The 25503-nt window shown below is 41.5% G+C and overlaps 1 protein-coding gene across 3 annotated transcripts in view; it reads left to right on the top strand.

The window, feature by feature from the left end:
- Nucleotides 1-14409, top strand: part of SMPD3 (sphingomyelin phosphodiesterase 3) — a 98964-nt gene extending 84555 nt beyond the window's left edge. For all 3 annotated transcript variants that reach the window (XM_015873543.2, XM_032446991.1, XM_015873544.2), the window contains exons 4-8: nt 91-246; nt 3178-3267; nt 4147-4210; nt 8296-8458; nt 9780-14409. In XM_015873543.2, coding sequence (XP_015729029.1) covers nt 91-246; nt 3178-3267; nt 4147-4210; nt 8296-8458; nt 9780-9881 — 575 coding nt within the window. In that variant the 3' untranslated portion in view covers nt 9882-14409. The remainder of the gene's footprint in view (nt 1-90; nt 247-3177; nt 3268-4146; nt 4211-8295; nt 8459-9779) is intronic.
- The last annotated feature ends 11094 nt before the right edge of the window (nt 14410-25503 follow it).

Genomic DNA, 25503 nt, shown 5'->3' with positions numbered 1-25503 from the left:
CACTGGATGCACTGCAGACATGCAATGTTCTCAATGTCACGCTAAAATAAAGTCTTATTTCTTGACATTTCTTTTTCTTCTTTGCTACAGGAGACACTACTGTTCGATGTGAGCAACTGGATATGCTTCAAGATTGGCTGTCTGAATTCAGAAAATCTACCTCCTCCTCCAGCACAGCCAATCCAGAGGAGCTGGTGGCTTTTGATGTAATCTGTGGAGATCTCAACTTCGATAACTGCTCCTCTGGTAAGATAAGCTTTACCGTCTCCTTGTGTGTGCCTAACCCAATATGCAATAGCAGAGTTCTTGATATGGTCATTTTGTGGGTTAGAGCAGAGTACAAAGTAGTGACTGACTTGTGCAAGGAAAGGCTTAATTGCTACAGAAACATCTTAAGGTAAGTACTTCCCTTGTCATGAGCCAAGAACAGCAGCTCACACAAATTCTGCCAAGTTATTAAATGTTTATTAATAAACGTAAAGGGCAGTAATTTGCAACTTGTTGCAATAGCAACAATGGAGAAGAATCCAGCTGTTTAGTGTTACCTGTGCTAAAACACATCATGTAATTCTAGTTATTAATAAAAGAGGTGTGTGCTATGGGATTTTTGCAGAATAATAATAAATTCTTGCAATTAATAGCCCTTTGATGGTGTTCATACACAAATGCAAGAGATTAATGCCCTACAGAGGCGCAGAATACAGGTAAGTTCAAACAGCAGCTTTCAACTGGGGATTCAGCAACTAGAGAAATAAAATCGTTTGAATAGGAAGGGACTCCTGAAGGCTTTCTGATCCAGCTCAGTCATATGCCCAGAGCCCCAGCCAGCCTGACCCTCGGTGCCTCCAGCAATGGGGCATCAGCACATCTGAGCAACCTCTTCAGACTACTGAGTTTGTGGATTAGCAAGTGAATATGTAAACATCATCACATGGGAATTCTGTAGTATTCATTAAAAAACCTCAGTCACTGGGACAGAGAGGAACAACTACTCCAATGATTTAAAACAAAACAAAACAAAATAAGTGTTGTCAGATCACAAAAATAGGTACCATTCTCTCATCTCATGGCTTGTATCAGATACTTGTAATGGATGACTTCAGCAAAGTCAGAGAAACACTTAACTGAGAAGAGACCACCAACCCAAAACACCCTTACTGTACATTGGTACAAGAAGTAATTTAATCACAACTGTGCAACCTGAAATAAACTCAGGATGGCTGGAGGAGGTGCTCTAACTTGTCAGAGAATCCATTATGCTTAGTGGAGATGAACTTAAGGAGTAACAGCTACAGAATGCTGCAATGAAACTAAGTTTTTTAGGACAAAACAAAGGTAGTAGGAGTATTAAGTTTTTAGGGAAGAAAGGAGGAAATTCAGTCAGTAGCAGTCTTCAGCTAGACACAATGCTATAAGAGTAGGCTGAGGAGGCAACTGCAGCAGTCCCAGTGAAGGGAGACAGGAGCTGGGGGATACAAATGGGCACAGCTGCTTCTGTTTGACAGTTCCAGCTGCAATATTCTTGGATGGATGGAATGGCCTGAAGGCAAATACATCCTTCAAGGAAATAAACTATCTATCTTCTGCATACCATATCAGAGTATGCCCAGTCAGACTGTGGGAGTCCCTGTAAAGGGCCATACAGTATGAAGAGAAAGACATGAGTGGAGCTGTGAGGTGATATGTATGACCATACATCCTCTACCTGAAAAGTTTTGGTACTCTGACCACTCCCTTGAACAAAAAGCACAAAGCAAAATCAATACCTTTGTGACTTGTCTTTTTAAGAAAAAAAACAAAACAACTGTTTGCTTTTGCAAATGTAGTTGTAAATGTTGCTTAAAATGTAGCTTATAAAAATGTGGTTTTTTTATCTGTAACTTATTTATACTCTGTTCTCCTTTAAAATTCACTTGGCCTGGGAACTGAAATTAAGTTTGTTATTTGTTATTTGTAGATTGCTTTGCTTCCTTATGCACTAAGCAAGATTAATGCAGCATTTTAAAGTGGAGAAGAATACTTGCCAATTTTACATTACTCATTGCTTTAGGGACATTTCTTAGCATTGCAGCAACTAAACTGTTGGGTTTTTCTGCCTTCAGTAATGAGCCTTCTGTAATTCTGGGTATGGGTGGTTTTTTGTGTTCTTTCCCACTCCACAGATTGATACGGCAAATAATTAACATTGTGGCAGTGAATATCAAGCTTCTATTCTTAGATGTATTTACAGTACAGTTTTCACAGACCTCCAGGTTGATGAATAACTTTATTCTTTTGACAAATATTCTGAAATTAAGTTCTCCCTCCCAGCTTTAGAGAACGATATCGCAAATAGTGAATTCTCACTTACTGCAAACACTATTAAAATGCCATCTTCCTGTCAGGTTGGTCTCACTAGTATCAAATATAGATCACTATGTCAAATAGGGTACACAGAACTACTACTCACTTATTTGTATACTGAGCATCCGAAATTGTTATATGTGCATTTTTCTAGGGTTACTGTTAAATTTAGAGATCCTAGGAGCTTGATGCACTGTTTGGCTTTAAATGCAAGAAATACGGTAGCAATTAAGAAGAGATTAATTTGAAAGCTGAGAGATCATTATGATTATATTTACAATGCCTTTAATGCTTTAGATGATATCGCAAGTGAATTATCAATTGCCTGTCCTTTGTCTTATTTATTACAGCCTGAAATGTGTTCAGTCAATTCTTCTGAAGCAAGTGAAGCACCAGCTTTTATCTCGAAATTTGCTGAGGTGTATATATACATCCCCAGCAGCCATTTACAGTCCATTATGAAGTCAGTCCAAATCTCTGCCTCATCTGATCTCAACAAAGAGTTCTGTAAAAGTGTATACAATGCAAACATGAACAGCAGGGTAAGGCAATATGTCAGAAAACCTTCAGTTTAGAAACAAATAAATTCTATCTTTTGTAGACAGACTTTGTAGGAAAACAGACATTTATTAGCAGCATTTGTTGGAGTTTCTGGTTAAGACAGGATATTGCTGTGCAGTAAAACTACTGAGCTAGTTCAGATCAGTCCTCTAGGAAATGCGTGTATTCTGAGCAGCAAGGCTTACCTTTTATTTTGTGGTATAACATACATACAATTGTCCACAGGCTTACAACACACAGCTGATGTGCCTTTTTGTGCTTCTTTCCCTGCAGAGGACAAGCTGGAGCAACAGCATTCTCTGTTTACACACTACAAAGACCCATGTCGAATTGGTCCAGGGGAGGATAAACCATGGGCAATCGGTAAGACATTCTCCAGCCATGAGTGTATCAGCTCTTGTCTGTCACTGACAGAGCACCTACAAGCAGCAGGCAGTACAGCTAATGGGCAGTAACTGTTTGACTAAGACCAAAGATTTGCAAGGAATTTATTTATCTCAAAGGCAGCAACACGAATTTTGTAAACCTTGACAGTGTTTTGTTGAATTTTAATTAAGGAAATAGACATCAAACATGAGTCCAGTCTAGAGCTTATGCATCAAGCTGCTTGAATGCCTTCCCACCCTTACTCTACCTTTTAAATAACATCTAGATTACTTTGCTAAGAGAGAGCCTAATTATCGTTTCTGTTTTCTGTATGCAGTGAAAACATGCACCTTTTGATCAGAATGTTCAATCAGAACTTATTATCTTTTGCTAATTTTTTGTGCATTTAGTTTGAAAATAGGATACAAAGAAAAACTGAGGCAGGAAATAGTAAGGAACAGGAGAATGCAACACATAAGAGTAAAGCTCAAGTTTTGACTGGAATGCCTACCAGGAAAACAGAAGAGACTTAGCTAAGCACTGTGTTGTGGTAAAGTGAAAAAGATGACATATGGAGGGAGACAGCAAAAGACAAGGTACTAAGTATTGTCATCCTGTTACTACATTTGTTCAAAAATAATCTCTCGGACTGAAAGCATCATTTAGCCAGGTGTGAGATGCAGCCTCTGTAATAACTGCTATGGATATTACTTGTGTGACACAGAAGTGAATATAGCAAGTGTTTTCAAATCAGAACTGTGTTGTCCCCGACCCCTCCCACATGCACTGTCCTCAGACTCCTGTACCTCAGGAGCTTTCTGAGACGCAAACACCAGGCACATGCTGGGACAGTCACATTTCCCTTTCTGTTCACAGGTACCTTGCTGGATCCTGAAGGATTATATGATGAAGAAGTCTTCACTCCAGACAACCTACAGAAGTATGTAACTCCTAATTCTCCCACATATTCTAAACAATTCCTTAAAAAGTCAGTTCAGTGCTTGCTATTTAACATTTCATCAATTGCAGTGTTATTTGGTAAAGGGAAGGAAAAGTAGCTGGTTCTCAAAGCCAGATAGAATTGGTTTCAGTGGGCAAAAAGATGAGAGCAACTGCTGACAGTGATTTGTTTCTAGAGTTGGTCCTACCTGGACAGGCCTCTAGGAGGAGGAACTCTGAGCACTGCTGGAAAGAGCACGCAGACAGATTGACTGAAGATCCCTCTGCAGGCAGTCAGCTCCAATGGTGATTGTACTGTAAAGGACAGAAACAAAAGTGAAATGTAATTTTCCTCAAATAAAATAAATAAATAAATAAATAAATAAAATTGTTTGAAACAGCCCGTTAACTAATTACTGATGCTAGAAAGATTGTAAATCTCAATAAGAAGCAGCAAGCTCACAAATATAGAGAGGAATTTATTAAAAACAAAAACATCAGACACAAGTAGGAATGTGACTGCCTTTCAGAGATGCAAGTACAGCACAGCTTTGGAGGAGTTTGATACTGAGGTACTTGTTTAGTGCTAGTGGAGTTCCAACAGATACCAAAACCCTCTTACTTTGCCAGTGCCCTAAGCTAAACTTTTTGATTACCTATACCTTAATACTATGAATATGAATTACCTATGTTAAGTAATGTACTGATGGAGAAAATTCATTAGCTTTGTATAGTTTAGAGCAGCAGTTGACTTGGTAAGCCTTTGTGCACCTTCTCTCCCTTAACAGCCAGTTCCACAGATGAAGTCTATTATCACCATGACTGACTATAAAGGATGTCCTGGCTGTTCATTATGAAAATATACTGAAGAAGTTAAGATATTTGAATTAATGAGTGTGCACAGATTATTCAGTTAGTGCAATGGAAATGGTACAGTACTGAGACACATTTCACTTTGGTGTTTATATTCACAAAGTGCAGTGTACATTTCTATTCACGTGTTAAAAAACATGAATTTAGTACATATTTAAAAGATTTTGGGGAAGTAAAAGGAAGGTAATTTGGCCTCTACAATCAAGTTTGCAAATGCAAATCTGTATGTGGGAGTAACATTCTATTTTATGGTTCCAAGAGCAGGCTTGGAGCTGTTTAAAAAATAGAATCTGTTTTCAAGCAGCCTTTTGAGTCAATCTGTCACCAAATTAATCTGGAGATATTTTACTTCATTCCCTTAAGAGTTACTTGTAATTAAATTCCACTGACATATACGTGAATGACAGACAAATAGCCATTAAATGATCCATAGAGATTGAGGATGTTACTTGTGCTACCTAAGTGCATATAAGTGCATATACAGCCCTTCAGTGCGAGATAACTGGAAAACATTCTCCAGTTCTGGTAACAGAACACACGTTACGTCTTTTTGACTACTAAAAGCAGCACTCAGCATCCTTCAATATATGATAATTCTTTTAAACCCATGAAAAAAGCAGAAGCCTCTTATGCACATCTGCAGGGTAATGAGGATCTGAATGTGTAAATTATGTAGATATGTAGATATTAGAGAAAAAGTCGCTTCTGCAAGAGGCCACGACAGCCTGTCCTCATCTCTGCAAGGGACTGGTAATTGCAATTGTTGGAATTACCCGTAAATGCAGTTAAATTCAAAGTCATTGATTTAAGCCAGACATAAAAACGTTGGAAGCATTTTTAAAAAGCATTTTCCTAACATTTAAATTAAGTACCTAGAAACTATGGAGTGTTATTGCCGGCACTGAAGCTGTGGAGCCCCTTCCAGCTAACAAGTAGCATTCAGATACCCAGCAAAACAGAGCATGGCCTGAAACTGAACCACTCTTACAATCTGTCAGTAATAAACTTTGATCTTTACAGATATTTAAGTCAGACATGTAAATTAGCAACATAAGCTACACAGAGAATTATTTCTACATCAGCAGTCCACTGTAGTTTATAAATAAAATCGAGTCGTTTTGCATTAGCAAACTGATTAGACAACGAAAGCAGTAGAACAACTAGTTCTTAAGCAGTTCTTGAGTACAGCATATGTAGAACACTAGAGTTGGAGAACCTACTTGGTATAAATAATGAGCAATTCATTTGTAATTATAGAACAATTAATAAGCTGGATGTAATGACCTGTGGCCCTAATGCAATGCTAGATGCCTCCGCACAGAGGCTTCACGAGATGTACACAGCTGATTGTGTGTCACAACATTCACCTTATAGCTAGGACTGAAATGAGCCCATTTTAACCTATAAACCCTGAAAAGAGTCCAGAACAGAAGAGCACATCACAATACGGCTCTTTTTTTAATTAAAAAAAAAAGTGATTTATAAGGAAATTTTCCTGATTCCATTGCCACCAATGACTCCAGCCTACAGAGTCTTCCTTAGTTTCAATGGCTTCTTACCTGAATGGGAGGTGGTCCCTTGAGGAGTAAGCTTATGGCTCCCTCATGCTCCTCTGTTCAAAGAACCAGCAGCCAGTACTACAGGCTGGCAGCAAAGCAGTGCTGTCGCACTTATAGATTAATTGGGATGGGAGATGTTTAAAGGGAAAAAAAAGGCCCAATTACTTGTTATCTTGCCTAAAAATTAAGGCAACCATTCTGAAAATGAATAAATAGATCAGATTTAGTTGTGTGACGGTCATAATTTGTTCTGGTCACCTAAGCTGTGAGCGTTTACCTGTTAGAACAGCATAGCCTGATCTTTGGTACTCATCCCTATCTCTTGTAGGGGCAGATAGCAAACCATGGTGGACAAAGTGACAGAAGATTTAGTCAGAAGTAGATGCAGCCCCTCTTGCAATTGGTTCTCTCCAGGTATCTGGAAATAACACTTCTTCCTCAGCTGGTTGTGCAGTTACGGGAACACCCCGCATTCACATCCACAAAGAACTGACACTAAAACACATTCAGCTTTTAAATTAGTGCATATACAAGTTTTTGTGAATAATACTGCAGCATTAATCAGCAGTTTCTTCTAATTTGTTTCTTAATTGGCTTTGCCAAATACAAATACAGTTTTTGGAAGAGGTCAGTTCCATCAAAGAGATTGCTTTCAGGTAGTGAATCATTTGCAGTAGCTCTCTAAAATCAGCTTGCAAATGGGTTGCAGAGTGTCAGCTAATTTCACATGAGTTATTAGATGACAGCCTAAACTTGCACAGTACATAAAAGGAAGCTTGCTTTTATGTAAACTGGTTACAGTAAACTCAAAGAATCTTCAATGCTTCACTGAGTCCAAAGGAGTCAGACAATTTCTGACTAAGTAACTAAATATATGATCATAATTTTGCCACTGTTGCCTGCAGAGGTACCGTGGTAGATCTTTTAAACAGAATACAAGATTGTAAAGCAAGTTTCCAGTAAAACAATACAAATCAGCTCAGCAACACACAATTGTTGTAGAAGAAAAATGGGGATCTTTGTGGGCTATCTAGTCTAAAAATCTAAATGAAGATAGTGTCACATTCAGGAATCAAATACTTAATATAAAGTAAGCTGAGGGTTCAAGGCACGGTAACCTGATGCAGAGGATTGCTCCAAACCAACTACCACGCACCCAAATACCAGCTCCTGAAAACCATGCTAGTCATCCATATCCTTAATGCAAATGTGGCTGTCTAAAAGTGGAGGTACACAGAACTAAGAGGCCTGTATCAAAAGTCCTTAGGTGTGTTGTAAGGTTATCTACAAACAGTTTCCTTTCTGCTGGATTCAGCAATGCTGGGAATCATCTGTGTGTTACATTACACTACAGAGAGCAGGCGAGCAAGGTTCTCCTCTCAGATTTCTGTTCTCCTGGCTACAAGGGTAGGTCTGCAGGCCCACCACACAGCATCAGTGATGCCAAACAAGGCTCTAGGAGCACTGTTAGCAGTGGTGCAACCTATTACTGAAAAACCCATCTAGGAGAAATTGTGCTTCACGCTGCACATTTGACAATTCTTTATGATAAGCATTTCCCTTACTGGGGAGCTGGAGAGAGTCCAGTGCAATGCACAGAGGCACAGGATGAGCCAACATTTAATGTAATTTTTTTTTTTTCCCAATGAAATAGGGTGCTGGAAAGTGAAGAAGGAAGGAAAGGATACTTAGTCTATCCCACCAGCAAGAACCACAGTTCCAGTCAAAAGGGGAGGAAGGCATCATTGAAAGGAAACGGCAGGAGGATTGACTATATGCTGTATACAGAGGAAGGTCTCTACCTGGAATGGAAAGTGGTGAGTTTCACAGTTAACAAAGAACGGCTGTAGCTCACCCAACAGACTTGTCTGGATGGTGCTGCAGCCCCGTCAGCCTGAGTTCCAACTTACCTTCCAAGACAAACAGTCCTTTGGTACCTGCTACATTTAAATGCAAGCACTGAGTTTGAGCCTACCAGATACATTTTAGGTGGAGCTGTAGGAACACTTGTACATGTGCTGCCCTCCAGAATAAATAGAAAGCCTTGTTTCCATTACTTAAAACTTTTGCCAGACAAAATGTTCTGGTTCATGCTTCCCAATACCACTAGTCTGAATTTTCTTTAATCCTTTAAAGTATCTGGATGCGCTTTTATTATGCCTACGAAAATCTGCAAGTCTGTCAGACAAATGCAGGAGCTACATGGAGTAACTAGAATGAGAACTCGCAGCGCACTGTCTGCTCCCTCACAGAGGACCTTGCCTTAAACAGAACTCCTTGATGAAAATGAAAAACTAGTTCGCACTTATTTTGTATAGCCCAATGCAATTACCAGAAGGGCAGATAATCAGGCAGTTCAGTATATTCAGCAGACAATAACTCCATCCATCACACAGCTGCTGAGCAGCTAACTTCTTTTAAGGCTTTCCATTTCAGATGCAAAAATGCTCATGGTCCATCTGTATGATAACCCATCTTCCATTCACACAATCAGCAAGTCAAGCCAACGTCTGAATAGAGTTGACCCAGATTATGCCTCTGATAAAACTCGTGCTGACAGCATAAAGAAATATGTGGCCATGAAGAGGCTACAGACTGCTTCCCCTTAGGGCATGCTAGTTTACACTAGCCAAAAAGCTCCTGTAGAACTGCAGTCTCTGTGTTTTCTGCAAGCCATTCCTAGAGTCCTGGCAAAGTTAGTAGCTATCCTACGGGACTGGACAGCTGAACTGGGTTAAGAGAATGTTAAGATTGCTAAATTCAGCTTCCAGAAGCTGGGAAGCAAGCAGTATTTCATACAGAAATTTCATTTGATCATACAGCATTTTGCTAGGACAAAGGTTCAAACTGATACACAAGAAGCAGTGTCCTGCCCACCTTATGCTCCCACGAGGCTTAGCATCTCAGCCTAACCAAGGCAGACTTGCAGCTGCATGCCATGCCCAGGACTGACACCCTGTGTGACAAAGCAATTATTTACCATCAGTTCCAGCCATGCCAGACTAGTCCCATACATCTACTAATACTGTAAGGAAACCAAAAGTAAGCTAAAGAGAGGCATAGAAGATTAATCTCAGTGTGTGTTAGAGCAGACAAATTTTCAAATTCCTTCTTTCCTACTTTTATTTCCACCTGCAGGAAGTGGAAGAGTTCAGCTTTATTACCCAGCTAGCAGGCTTGACAGACCACCTACCGGTAGCAATGCGTCTCATGGTGTCTACAGGAGAAGATGACCCTTAAAACTGACCAGCTTGGAGAGATTAGAAGAGGGAAACGTTAACGATATTAAGAAAATATCACAAGATAAGAATGAACTATTCTGGTGCCACGTTAGGAAAAATGACCAGACCTGACCCAGGCTACTCCCCAGAATGAACCAACAACGGAGTACAAAAAAAGGGAAGAAATTGAAGGTTGTGGCCAAAAGCCACTGTCGCAAGTTGCTCAGGCAACAGGGCAGGCCTGTACTACAATGTTTTCACTGTGGACCGAATGGAACTAAGATGGAAGTCCTAACTCCTTCTGAACCAGTGCCATTCTTACTAAAACATGTTTTTATACTAATATATAGCACAATTTAGTTTGTAATTAGTCTGTGAGTTAGTGCTGCTCAATGGTTTTTTGCTTAATTTCTTTGTATAACTAAGAAGCTGAAGCTTTTTTTCTTTTCTTTAGCCTGTTGAAGTTGTAGTAGCGTGCTTGCATCAGTAGCATGCGCCCGCACTGCATGCCACTCTGAGATAAAATAGTAAGATACCATGGGGAATATCAGAATGGAAGTTAATTCAAAAATCAGATACCAGCCAAAGCAAGGCATTCTGGGACTGGAAACCCTCCCATCATTACAGAGAGATATTAAAGCAAACAAAGGAAAACTGTTCAATTTGCAAACCAGTATTCTCCTCTCCCTTTTAAGGATATTTATAACAAAAAATAGAATCAAGACATTTTATCGCCCTTCTTCCAGCTGTGTTGCCACTGGAACTGTTAAGTGTTTTGTATGAATAATGATTCCAGGATTGGGCCTTTCCAACTGCAAGTCATTCCCTTAAGAAGAAATACAGTTCCCCTGTAATGATTTTTCTTTCCACACATGGGGCAGCTCTGAATTATGGTATGGGATGATATATGTATTACAGTAGAGTGAATAGATTCCTATAGTACCATTGGTAACACCAGAGCCAACATTCTGCCTTAGCTAGAAACAGTAAATGGAAAATAGCTTGTATAATGCATGTTAGATATAGAGTTAACATAAACGCCATTCTGGGGGAAGTATAGAACTGATGTGAGTAACTGATAAGGCAGGATCGACTTCATTTTCCAAAGGAATCAGTACGCTTAAAGGGAAAGCACAGCATGGGTAGCTACAGAGCACCTAGAGAACTGTGACTCAGCATTCAGTAATGACTTCCTTTGAGCTGAGCCTAGATGCGTGTCTGTGAGAAGCAGTTCATTTGTTATGCACTCACAGACTTCCAATAGAGGTTTTACAATAAAATTCATACGTTCTTCCCACTGCAGCTCTTTAAATGTGGGGCTACTCCCCCCCCCCCCCGCCCTCCCCCATCTTATCCCAATGACCTGAGCTACTCAGACTCTGTAACTTTAATAATTAAAAAACAATCCAGGGATTTTAATTCCAAAGGGTCTGTGTTGCTGGAAGAAGAATGAAACCCCTTGTGTTTTCCTTGTGTTTTAACCAATACTTGGTTTCTTCTGCCTAATTTTTCTCCAGTATTAGAGAAGAATCAGTTTCATACTAACTCCATTAAACAAATTCTTCTTTCAGTTATGCTGGCCACAAACTCCTGATGATCTCGTTATGGTTTAGTTTATACCTGCCAGAAATCAGCTTGAGCTAAATCAAAAGAAATTAGACTTCAATTAGAAATCCTAGTCTGCAGAGCCTCTCGTACTGGCTTAATTAACTACAGTAAACGACTGAACTGATATTGAAATCAGCCTGATTTTGCAAGTTGCAAACCCTCCACAGTCACGACAGTACTGCTCAGGCAGTGCTAATTCCCAGTGGGTGGTTGGCCCCTGCTCACACTCTCCCAGGGCCCCTAATACTGACGTGTTCTATGCCTCATTCCCAGTCCTGGCATCCCTTCAGCAGAGACTGCCTCTTGCAAGTGTACTGTGCCAAACCATGCGGTACTCTGCAAAGCGTAACCCATGGGGACTCAAACAGAGCCAGACTTAATTCCCCCTTTTGATAAAATTAGGAATTCAAGTTTACAGCATCAGAGACTTTAGTGTACTGTCCCAGTGCACCATCGGTTTCCCACTTTGTATGTTTCTCTTTATACAGAGGGTGCACGTAAGTGCAATGTGTTTTTCTGGTTTCTTATCTTTCCATCCGATTCAAAAAGACTTGTACCTGAAACAATGCTTTTAATCCTATTTTCTACCTTGCTTGTATTTTATTAACCTTTTTAAAAAAGAAAAAACAAAAAAAACCAGTATCAGTAGCAATTTGTGTGCTGTCCAGCAGCTATTTCTCAGTAGTAAGATTAAATATGAGGTACAGTATTTTTAATAGCTTTCCTAACCATGTAAAGTACAATTTGATATCAGTTTCACTAAGTATCAGTTGCAGGAGCTGAATTTGACACTGTGTGGGACATAGTCATAAACTACTGCCAAACAATGTTTCATTATTTACAGTAAAACTATGTCTAAATTATGTCAGAATTAATCCAACGGCTTCGTGCTGACTAAAATGCGGCACTTTTGTCAACTTTTTGAAATATGTTGAGAAATATTTTTTCAAATTTGAAGTAAACTGTTTTAGATTTTGATGTTCTGAGCTTTTCAGTGATCAATCAATGGATAGATGTAAAATGTTCTCTTCAAACAGTGCACACACGTTTAACCAGTCTAAGTAGTTCTTAACTAATTTACTGTCTTAAGGATCTACCTTTGCAAGAGACTGATGCTGGGAGGTACAGCTACGTGGCACCACTGTACAGATGCTCCTTGCTTTTATTGCATTGATCCTGTGCCTTCTGATGCCTTGATAATCTTGCAGAAGTCAGAGAGCATATGTACCGGTACACTGTAAAGAAACCTGCTTTTCCAGAAGAGCAACATCCTGGAGAAAAAACAGTTTATCTACACTACTGCTACTCTTCCATCCCTATCTCACAAAGAATCATTCCGACAATAACAGTATTGGCAAGATATCAATCATGACAAGCCTTAGACAGATACTTTGTAACAGCATATACGTATAACAAAATAAAACAGGGCAGAATATTCCCAGGAAATTAAACCCTGGATAGCTTTTTTAGATGTCAGTCCTACTTTGCTGAAGGGCAGCATGACACAATTTATTAGTAGGATGTTATTAATAAGAAATGCGAGTTAAGCTTAATCTACTGTCGCTAACCCCACTTTGTACAGGAGTTTCAGATATCATCAAGAAGTGGGTGATAATGCTATTCTTGGTTTAATAACTGCCACTCAACATGGATACTGTAGATGATGTGTCATCTCTTTTATAAAAGCTAGATAAAGTCTTCTGTTTCTCATGTTCAATTTGCATTTTACAATAGCAGTTCTAGAACAAGCAAACAAAAGACACAAATGAGAACAGCTGGAAACTATGAACTTCCAGAAGATTCGAGGATGTCAGGTCCTTATAAAGTCAGTACCTTTTAGATCACTTCAAAAACACAACCTACAGAAAACAGCATGTAGCTTTTCAGGCACATTCAGAGCCAGTTCCTTCGTGCACTGTTTGTCTGAGGGCCTGAAAGGGACCGAGCCACCTCCTTTCCACCACAGCTCAGCCATGAGGACTAGGGTAGTAACGCTTCATGCTGCGTGAGAAAGTGTTTACTAAATAATTAAAGTAGTGGCCAGCTAGTTCTATCGTCATTGCCAACTGGATGCTTAACTGAAGCAGTCTAAAGCAGCTTAACAAACTGTAACACATGATGGCTCCAAGGGGAGCCTGCAGCCTTCTGAGGTACAGCCAGCTCAGAGAAACCTGGAGGAAGCCATTCTGTGTAATGAGTTGACTTGTCTTATGCAAGAATTATGACAAGGTTTTTGTCTCAGAAGCACTCTCAGCTAGTCAGGCTAGAACCTGGATAAGACAGTAAGGTTTAAGCAACTTAGAACTCCATTAATAATATATTTTTTAAATAGCCTTTGTTTGGTGGTCCAGGTTAAGCAGATCTGACTGTCTCCAGTTTGGTTCCTGAGCTCCCTCAGATCACAGAACACATCGGTGTCAGCACATATCATCAGCTCAGAAATGAAGCGTTCTCACCTCCTCCTGGCACCGCAGGACGAGAGCAGGAATACCTACAATTCTGAGCGCTCTGAGAAACTCCCAGTGTTACCATTCATTATGATGAGGTTCAAATTGTTACTGAAGGTCTCGCTTTTCCATGACATCATGTTTTAAATACAATCTTGATGATTTTAAAATCTTGTATTATTGCTGAGGTTTAGAATCCTGTAACAAGAAAAACCTTTTTTTATTTCAATGATTTTTTCGGTATTGTATCCTTCTGGGACCTGTTTTTATATGGTAAGCACACACCTTCTGACATTTTGTTATAAATGTATTAAAAAATAAAAAATTAAATATTTTCATTGGTTTCTTTGCCTGTAAGAAAACCACAACCTTTGACCTGGTAAGAACAAGGTATTTTGAACAACAGAGAGAGCTTTTTTTGTCTTTTATTGGTGCTGAAAGGAATTACTGGTTGATGCAGACAAGATAATAAAATTTCAAGGCTCAAACGTTTCTTTGCAGTCCCCTTTTTCTGGTTTTGTGGTGCAGAGTCTGGTATCACTAAGAGAAGTTTCACTCTTAAGATGCAGCATCTTAATTAAACATTTGCCTGCTGTCTCATGGGAGGATCAAGTGCAGCCCCATTGTGCTGTGCCTGTTTTAGTGAATCTGCAGACAATAACGGGAGAGACCCAAGTGCTCTGAACTCAACAGCCAGGCTGCTACTGCTCACACCTCCGTGCACAGAAGCCCCCCCAATTTCAAGCCCTTCATACGCTCTACCTGCTACAGGCTGCACAACTCATCCCATGTCCACACTTTCACTTTGAGTCATATATACTGCATTGCATTCTATGAGCACTTAATAGATGAACTCAAGAACAGCTTATCTGTGCATTACAGAATGGTCCAGGTTGGAAGAGACCTTAAGCTCCATCATCATTCCTGAGAGTTTATAGTATTTTTCCAGACTTTTTGCTAAGAACAAGAACAGGAAAGCGTGGGTCCTTCTCCCTGCTCTCTCTGCCCCACAAGTTTCAGTGTAGTTCTTACCAACTGATGCCCACAGCTGCCTGTTAGCCAGCCCTAGAACTGAAATGCCATCTGCCTCTTTGGCTATGGTACAGATTCTCTTGGCAAAGCACCCATTAAAACACATCTCCCAACCCACTGAAATTTCTGCTCAGAATCCCGCTGAACCGGTTTTCTTCTAGTCCTTTTCTTTGGTGATTTAATACTTTGCTGTACTAATTCTCCTCCTCTGTTGATGCAAGTTCAAGTTGCTCATATACATTTTCATGGCCTTTCAAAACACACGCTGTTACCCTCTACTGTTGTTTATGACTAATCCATATTTCCCATTTACCACCTCCTAGGTTTTTAAGCCCTTCATACTTTTTTCCCCTGACATTTAGGATAGGCTCCATGTGGCCATCAGTGAAATCAGTAAGCTGGGCTCGCTTTAGGAAAACAACAACCCTAAATTCTCCTACCTCACCTAATGGGAGATTTAACAACTGCTTCTTACAGCCACCAGATACATATGGGAAGAAACCTGCATTAATGGCAACTAAGATAGAAGAAAAGGTATCTGAGAGCAGTTACACATTGGATTTTGGAACCCATCAACATTTAACTAAGCCTCACATTCATTCCCTTTCTTTCACAAGAGTCTGAGGAACATCTATGACTGCAAAACACTTCAAGCTGTACTCAGCACTACACATCTCCATGCCCACACCAATACCATTGCCCCTCACAATGCCAGACACTTTTCTTGCCTTTGAACCCAAGCAACAGGTGAAGTCAGCCTTCAGAACAGAAACCCAGGTAGCTCAAACCAAGCCCTGAACAACTCCAACAGAAAAACTCCAGCTTCTACTGCAAGGACACTGAGCCACGGCAAAACTATCCAGTAAAATCTTCTCATGACCATCACTGAGATTACCTGAGTTCTGCAAAGCTTTGCTGGAACTCAACTCAGTGTAATGTGTCAAAAGCAGCCTGAAGCCTTTTATGTCCCACTCCTATCTGCAATGTTTTACTCTTCCAAATCACAGAACGAGATGCGTCAATCTGATGAGCTCAATACAGACCTTAATGCATTCCCTGAATGCCACACGATCATTAGTGTACTGAATATTGATATCTCTGACCACTCTCTACCCAGCCAAAATGGAATCAGGCTCACAGAGACACACATGAAACACCATAATAGCAAGTAATTGACATCAATCCTTCCGCCTTAACGATACAAAATGGAAGACAATTAGTAAGTCATTGCAGAGTTATGCCAGAGAAGCAGACCTGCTCACAGAATGAATGGCAACGTCGTTCTAAATGGAGGGAGGGGAAAGGCAGACCTTCACATCCAGCCTGCGAGCTGTGATTCTCACCAATGCCTCGCATGACTCACACAGCAGAGGTCACGATGCAGCTACAGCAAGAGCTGCTCCATTCCACAGTCATACTTCTGTAATCTTAAGATTCTGAAAGATGCATTAAAAACAAAGGCGCCAACTTCCACTGCTGCCACAGGAGGAAGCTGCAAGGTCTGCACGAGCATCCTGCACAGAACACCGCTTCTTCCAAACAAAAACGTACCCAGCAAAATCCAGCTTCATCTTTCTCTACAACTACAAGTTTCTCCTGAAGTCAACAGCAATACTGTCAGCTACTGGAAAGCTCAAAGACCTTCGGGCCATCTGGGAACAACAGGCTGTCACAAGGTCTACAAGGCACCAGTTGAGGAAAGGTAAATAAATCCCAGGCCTAGTATGGTGCCAAGCACTATGCTAAATATATTTCTAATGAACGGTGTATCACACAAGACAAACTGGTTCTCAGCATGCAGCCTGGTCCATTATCTCAGCCCTAAATTAGAAGTGTTATGAAACAGGTATTTAAACTCTATAATTTCCCTTTGCCACTTTTGCTTATTTATAGCTGCCTCAAACTCACTTGTAACAGAACACGTCTTGTAACTCACAATAAGCACATAAGAAGGGCTTCATGCTGCAGCTGCTTCACTAATTGACTGCTGTTCTCAGAACTCTGTGGCACACACGGGCTCTCAGCTCTCTCCCCTGGTGCGATCCCTGCTGCCCACAGCTGACCCTGTGCGTGCTTCCACCTCACTGCAAATCCTCGGGCTCACCAATCTGTAACCGTCTGTTCCAATGTTAGAGCAAATTGCATGTTGTAAATGCAGCATTTATTATACAGCAACAGAAACAAATGCTGAGTCTGGCTAAATGCTGGGCAATGACTCCCCACCCAGTATAGAAAGCCCTGGTCTGGGACTGGGCTCCCAGGGCTGACAATTAGAAGGAGGTTTCTGACCACAAGACCAGCCAAGTTCAAAAGCAGCTCCCAGCAAACCTCAGTGGAATGCAAAGAGAAAACCTTGCTGTTTTTGTCCTACATTGGTCTGTTGTATTTGAAAAGAGAAGAAAGATTTTATGTGCAAGGCACAGGAAGGGACCAGACTGAGCAAACCAGAAGGTTCCATTCAGTTCTGAGTTTGGTTTGAGGTCAGGAGAAAAGTACAGAATTTCTTTGACTTCTAAGTAGTGATTATTTACAAGTGCATACGTAACAATCTGTTTGGGACCCTGTTTGTTCCTTTAAAAAAGGAGGGAGAAAAAAAAGATAGTTCTACTCATGTTTTCAACATGGGCAGAACTGGCTTTTGCTCACAGAAACTCTAATACAAATGACTCCCTGTCACTGCTCTGGGTGAGGAGCTCGTTTATAGAGACCTGGAGCTGCCATCTGGGCTGGGGGAGGCAGAGGGGAGAGGAAAGCAGATAGTGGGTCTGCAGGTGTGCTATAAAGGTACAAGAGCATCTAAAAAGGAAAAAAAAAAAAAAAGTTAAGAACATTAGGAAATATTAAATGGTCCTTAATTATTTTGCAGCCATTCAACAGAATATAAAGTTCTGGCTCGATTATACTGCTATTCCCTTTAGTTTTACAGATGCTTTGATAAAATCTTATTTTAAATAGAATTCTTTGATTAGCTGTTGCCCAGACAACCCAGGAATGCAAATGCACACTGCCTCAAAACGAGTCAAAGCTCTCAGCTTTAAGGAGAGCCAAAGAACGGAGCAGTGTACCTTGTTTCCAGCCAGAGGCTGACACAAGTGGACTATTCTTCCCTTCAGCAAAGGGATGCAGGCAGCAGCCTCCAAGAAAGCAGCAGGAAGCTGGCAGTGGATATAAGGCACTGCATTGATCCAAACAGAAGATCTCCTGTGAGAAAATACTTTTATTTATTGAGGCAGACTACACGGCCTGGCTGACTGGCACCATGACAAATACTAACATGGCAGCATTCGAAATGGGATGTTCTCCTGTTCAGCAAGACTTCAAAGGAATAAGAAAAGGAAAAAAAAAAGGCCAGCCAGCACTGAGAAGCATCACTTGGTAACCTCATCACAAAACCCCTGTTGACAACCTGATGACTTCCACTGTGGAACGAGGAACCTGCTGCCAGCACATCTGTACATTAACATGCCTACAGAGGAAAATTACAGTTCAACTTCCCACAACACAACCCTGGCACTAAGTCGTTTTAGGATGAACTACTTTGATGACTCAAGGTGCTGGTGAAAATGAAATGCTACTTCACCTCCTTCTTCCAACCCCCCCCAGCTCTGCTCATATATAATCTACAAACCCCAAATACATGTCACAGCCCAACTATAAGGGCAGTGCATATGAACACAACAGGAGAACGACCTTGGAGAGATTCCTCTCCGTGACAAACACAAAGGAGAACACAAGGAAATTGAGCATATTGTCAACATACACCTCTGGAACCTGTGGAGGTGAGTACGCTGCTACAATAGGCAGAAGTACCGCTTTGTTTTGAAAGACAAATGACATAGTCCCTCCTAGATTTCCCCCTGCCTTCTCTTTTGGAGACTGCTTTGCCGTATCTTGCAAGGTACGCATCAAGATAGTACCACAGGGTGAAAACGTACATTTAAGTTGACCTTACTATTGTTTTATCCTGCTTCTTGACACAGACAGCACTGCTCGTTCTTGCTGAATGCTGGTTGTTGTGTATTATGCAAAAAGAAAGGGGGCAGGGGTGGTGGGTAAGTAGAGTTGCATCTTCTGTACCAGATTCACACAAAACAGGAACATCATAAGAAACGACCTGCAAATAAGCAGCAAAGACTATGAACCATCTCAGTACAGTCAGAACCACAGCTCTGAACTACCATGGAAGAGGTATCACTCCTGTGCTCTGTGAAGCTAAAATTGAGCCAAGCACATAAATAATAAAATGGAGAAACTTAACAGAAGACAACCTACAAAATATGAACATCCAGACACATGCAGTTAAACCCAAAGCCACAAACTCCTGATGTGCTCTTGAGAAAAAGAGCTGCTAAGACCCATTATAACATAATACATTAGCCCAGTTTTCTACACAGGACCATAAAACATTAACATGCCGCCACAAGACCTGCATCCTCTGCACGCTATGCCTAGGAATAGTGCTCTCCAATGCCACAGAGGCCAAAAGAGACTGACTTCGTTGTCATCTTACCACATCTTCCACTCATTGGCTCCTTCACATAAAAGTTTGGTGGCCTTCTTTCTACAGCACAGTTCCTGAAGTATAAACTTTAGCTGAAACTTTTCTGTAGGCAGAAACACCTTTTGTTTAGGAGAAACTCTACTAATTCTGATAATGCTAATTATGGGAGGCCTCTGGTTTGCATTTCTGTGAGCCTCTTGAAAATAGAGCTGAGCTGGACAGTTCAGTCCTCACCACAACACAGAGGTGGGAGGAATGGAAGAGATGGACACTGATTTGGGCAAGGCCATAGCTCAAAGAGATGTGACACTAAGGTCAATTTAGGGACCACAACATTAACTGAGCAGAATAAAACCACCAGATTGAAGTCCAAAAGCCATTTCAATCACTTGGATGGAAGCACTCCACCTGAGAGGCACAATGACAAACCGCTGTGGGCATGCAGCTGAGGTCAGTCTGTCTCAGCTGGCTCACATCACACAGGAGGTACAATTAACATGCATTCATTTGTTACCCTCCCTCCTCTTTCCTCTTGATGAAGGAAAAGTAGGATATAAATGCCACCTGTAACTCAGAAACCAGAAAACAAACAACCCCCCCCCCCCTACACACACACACCACATTCTACTTTTGTCTGACAGCATGGGTTGTTTTGTTATTTATAAAGCCAGCTCTGTAAGAAAAATGAAAGTTCTCCTGCAAATTAGATCTGAAAACAACGCAATTTCAGCAATAAAAAGTTATGCCTTTTAGCACACCAGAGGTGTGCACACGCAGTGCCAAAGTGGCTGTACGAGCTTTTGCTTGATCAGAACAAGACTGGCACGCCAAGCTACACACAAAGGAGCAAGCAAAACTGCATGGGAGAAAGCAAAACACCCACAGTTATGCATGGTTTCTTTGGTCCGACAGTCACACAGACGGACTCAACACCATAAGCTTTGTTCCAGAAGTCCCACTATATGACTCCCAACACAAAACAGGCCTCTAACCCAAAGAGTCTGCTCCCTCCTGCAAACTTGTGGGCTGAACACAGGTGGCGCTGTTTATTTCACACAGAAAACAACACGAAGGCCTAGATCAGACAGCAGAGCTGGGTAAGGCCGCAGCCCACCACCGCCACAAGACAAGAGCCCACAGCTGCAGCCCCGCCCCGCCTTCACGGTCGCCTTAGCTCGGTCAGCCCGGCTTTTCCTCACCGTTAGGCCTCACGACTGTGTCCCACGGTGCTCAGGCGAAGCGCTGACCCAAAACAGCCGCTCCCTCATTGAGGAAAGCGGGCAGAATGAAGAGAACCCATCCGCCCCGTCCTGAGGCTGCAGGCCGACAAAATGGTGCCCGCCGCCAGTCAGGAGCGGGATGCGCCTCGTGCTGAGGTGAAAATGGCGGCCCTCACAGGTGCTGCCCTCACAGGTGCTGCCCTCACCTTCCCCAGCACAAACAGCGAGTTGGGCACCGACCCCTTGTTATAAACACCTTTGCTGCTGCCTGGGAGGGGGTGTGGGATTATGCATGCAGACCTGCAGCACAGTCACCTCAAGGTTCCTAGAAATATGTCATGTTTCCTCTCAGCCGTCATCTTCAAGTACAGCAACAAAGGCTGTTTGCTTCCCTCCCTCTCAATGGCATTCATCGCGGCAGTCTGATTTATTTGCTTATTCTCAGGGTTGTGAATAATTGGCTTCTCAGACACTCTGGACACGAGGCATGCAGTTGCTTTATTGGAGCAGGATCCATCAAGCCTTGCTGAGCAGAATGCCATAAAGCACTGCCCGTTATTTGTGTTACACTGCTGCCCTTCAGCATAGCCCTGAGGAAGAGGAGAAGGCCCCTGGGGCTGAGCCCATAGACCACAGAGAGCCAATGGCCCTCAGCTGAAGGGCTTTCCCTTCACACTGAGCTGCTGTCGTTCCTTGATCAGTGCCTGTGTCCACAGAAGAGGCATCTTTAGGGCTCTCGAATCCTAGATAAGAACCCTGCTGGGGAAAAAAAAAAGGAAAAAAAGTGGGTCAACTTTGTGACAGCCTTCAAAACAACAACAAAGCCCTATGGCCTTATATATGTATTTTTAAACCATGGCTTTAATTACTGAAGTATCCAAGGATTTGCTGCCTCTGAGCCTTTATCTGCCGTATCTCGGTCAAACCTCCTAAGGCTGCACTTGAAATCACACTGCACTAAGCAAACAAATGATTAAAGCAGAACAAGGGAGCCAGGGGATTAGTTGATGCTGTGCAGCCCTGAGCAAGTCATTTTTAGCTCCGAGGCCCTAATCTTACAGTGATCTTGGGGCAGATGAAACACTTTGACACCCACACAAACCACTCTTGGTTTTTCCACATCTGAAAAACAGGGCTGATAATGCATACCTCTCTGAGAAGAGGCATCTGAATCATTAATCCACATTAAATGCCTGGAAACATGCAGTTTGAAGACCATTAAGTACCAAACCACATTAACAGTCTGCAATGCCAGCAGGGTCAATAAGGTAAAACAACGACGCAAGCAACGCTTGTATTCAGCTCATCATCACCAGAAAAATCTGCTGTGAAGAAGCTGCAAGTCTCCTTCCCTCCTAACAACCAGCTGTAACTACAAATAGAATACAAAAGATGAGTGCTTAAATGAATTAGTCTTGAACTGCATCCTCTATCTTGTTAAGTGCAGGAAGCCTTCACAGAGCAGTTTTGAAGGACTAATGAAGGAGAAAAGCAAGCTCCTGGATCCCGGCCTTTGGGTCGCCCAGCCTTCCGCAGTTCTGCAATGTGGAAACAAAACTTGCAGCTGCCTTGACTTAGAAAACACCTTTTAAGTAAAATGCAAGACTTTGCTCCATCAGGACTCTGACAACTTCACTGTTCTAAGAATATGATTCATTTGATGTATTTAAAACGGGACACTTTGCCTGCCTGCTCATTAGTAGGTGCAAGTCCGTATCAGTCTCACCAGCAGCTGTCAGTTCTAGTACTCATTTTCTATTTCAGTCTGTGTATGCACGGTGTATCTTATAGCATCACCAACATTTTATTGCACAGATGAGACAGCTGCAGTGTAAGACTGTGCACCTTTCCCTAACAGAAGTGTAAACATGTATGAATTGAAAACACACTGAACTATGAGGAGTGGATTCTCAGCACCCTCTCGTGGACTGGCACTGGGATAACCACGTAGTAACATCCACCAAACCTTGGTCAAACTTCAGAGTTAAAGAGAAAAGTTATTCTAGCAGCAGAACTGTGGTGGGGAACATGGATGGCAACAATTTTTAACATTTGATCATTCTTAATACTTTAGAAAAACCTATCTTTACTGGAAGTATTTCTTCTTGTGCCACATACAGTCAACAGTCCATTACATACTGGCTCTCATGCAATATTTGAGCTATAATATCAGTTGAGTAGTGGCAGGAGATCTCGTTTCTTTTAAAACATGCATCTATGCCTGCAGGCTGAGTCAGGATTGAACCTGTTGTCATTTGGGGGGGAAATGCCTCTGGAGGCAGCAGAGAATAAGTTTCTTTCCTGGAGAGAACAGGATGATCAACATATTGAGATGCCAATAGCCAGGAGCTCTTCCAACTCAGCACATCACAGCAATGCTTCTGTCAAGTCTGGGAACAAATGGGACATGAAATGTTGCCACTGGGTAGATGTGTTTTTCTGATAAAGTGGCTTTTTCTATTATTTTTTTCCTGTGTGCTTGCAGTAAAATGCCCTGTGGAAAAGGACAGAGATAAGTGCTTTGTTTTAAAAACACACATATGCAAGGAATGGAGAGTTTCCCCCTGCATGAAGCTGTTTTCCACACAATTTACAGATCATACCATGTTTTTAAGTCTACCCTGAAGAATTTACAGAAGCCAAGGAATAGTGCTACACTGCAAGGTTCGTGGAGCACTGGAAGTCGCTGCCCAGAACAGCTGCGGATGCCCCACTCCTGGATGGGGTTTGGGCAGCTTGACCTGGTGGGTGACAACCAGCTCACAGCAGGGGTAGGAACAAGATGATCTTTAAGGTCTCTTCTAACCCCAGCCGTTATATGATGGTTCTGTGATTATATGCCATGCACTCCTCATAACAGGTGAAAAGGCTTCCCCTAATTCACCCATATTCTTACCAATATTTCTATGTTTTCTAGGTAACAGAATTTAATGAATGGTGTGGCTGATGCGAAAACATTGAAACCACGTGATAAAGACTTGCTTCAACCTAGCAACTTCCGTGTGTTCTAACCAAACTCCCAAAGCAGGTTCAATGCCTGTCTAAGTACACAAGCATTCCAGAAAGCATTAACAGTGTTAACAGTGCTCCTGGCAATCCAGGTTTCCCAAGTGCATTCATCAGATTCTGTTCCTCTAAAGAACACACAGGTGCTAAAATATGCAGAGTGTTCCAGATTTCCTTCTTCCTTGCACCAGCAATATCATTACTGCTCTAGGAATACTGAAACTTAAGATGTTTATCCTCATGTGCTAATAATGACTTACATTAATTGCTGCAGTCCAGCTCTAGAAGCCCAGCTCTGCAGAAATGCTGCTGTTTTCCTTGTGGCCTTCACTTTTGCTATGCTCACCTTTGCAAGTCTGAAGAAAGCCAAGTCTCACAAAATTAAAATGGTTTGAGAAGGATACCTGTAAATCACAGTGCCTAGCACCTATCACAGTGCTCACATATCTCCAACATGTAACTCTAATAACAAAATGCTAATTCCCATCAAAACATGAGTCTGAGGTTAAGTATCCTAAAAGCACAGGTTCCAAAAGTGAAATCCACACAGCTTGTCAGGAGCTTCCTCCTCTAGAGAGAACTGTTACTTATGTAATCCTTCTCTTCCCCAGTCCTTACATTTATTAAGTGCTAAGATCCTGGTCAGGAAAATATTTAGCAGTATTTCACATGGCTTTCAGGTCCATAAATATGATCACACACTGAGGAAGAGGAAAAACTCACTGTGGTGACCAGGCAAAGCAGAGCAGGCTCCTGCTCCCTCACTGCTTCTTTACAGTATTCTTGTCACTTGGCAGAAGTTGCTGCTCAGAGGAGATGGGAGTAGCTTTGGTATGCAGTTATCCCTGCAGCTGGGTGACATGACCTAGGGCAGGCAGTACGCCGATCTTCTATTTGACTTCAAAGAACACAGACAAGGCAGAGCAACCGATTGTTCATCTAAAGCAGAATTAATTGCACACATGGTCACACACTGCAGTTTCTACCAACAGAATTTGGAATGTAGCTAATAAACCTCAGTTATGGGCAATACATTATTGCAGAACAACTTACAGCTTACCTGAACTTGCAGATATTATTCAGTCCACTTATGGGATGGATATAAGCCAGAAGTTTGCACGTATACACGTTACCTATACCCTTTTATTCCTGGTTTTATTCCTTAGTCTTTTATTCCTGGTCAGACTATCATCATTTGGTCACTTATAATCAACCCAAGTCTGTACATTTTCTAATTTTCAGTTATATATTTCTAGACTTTGCCCACTGTTCAATAATTGTCTCTTCAGAGATGCAGCATATCAGGCTCCAGAAGAATGTCAGTGCAACATACTTCAATTCACAGACTATTTCAGTTTAGTACTAACTACGATGTATGGGAGTCTGCAAGTAGCTGGGATAGCTCCTTTTCCCTAGTGAGCATATTAACACACATATGTAGTTTGGGATTTCTTTTTGATGATTAACCTCCATTAGACAGCAACAAGAGCAAAGCCTAGAACTAGATGAGTTTAACTCACATTTGTCTAATGTCAGCATAAGGTTTAGGGTCTTCATCTCCTAATATGCCAGATAATACCCAGTACACCAACCATTCTGTATTCCCATAATGCTATTCAGCACCCCAAAATACACACAGTTTCACACCAGAAGAGATGCCAGCAAGTACATGTATAGCTGTAATATGAATCCTGCAAGGAACACCCATCTTTAAGGAAACGTTTCTCTCTCCTTCCCTGGGTAGGTATTTTTAAAACAAAACCAAAAAGATTTAAAAGTATTTTTTAGAATGTTTGCTCTCTAAGCACAATAAAGAAAACAAACCTC

This window comes from Coturnix japonica, chromosome 11, assembly GCF_001577835.2.
Source record: "Coturnix japonica isolate 7356 chromosome 11, Coturnix japonica 2.1, whole genome shotgun sequence".
NCBI classification, from domain to species: Eukaryota; Metazoa; Chordata; class Aves; order Galliformes; family Phasianidae; genus Coturnix; species Coturnix japonica.
Note: the sequence above shows the minus strand (reverse complement) of the source record. Positions and strands in the feature narration are given on the sequence as shown.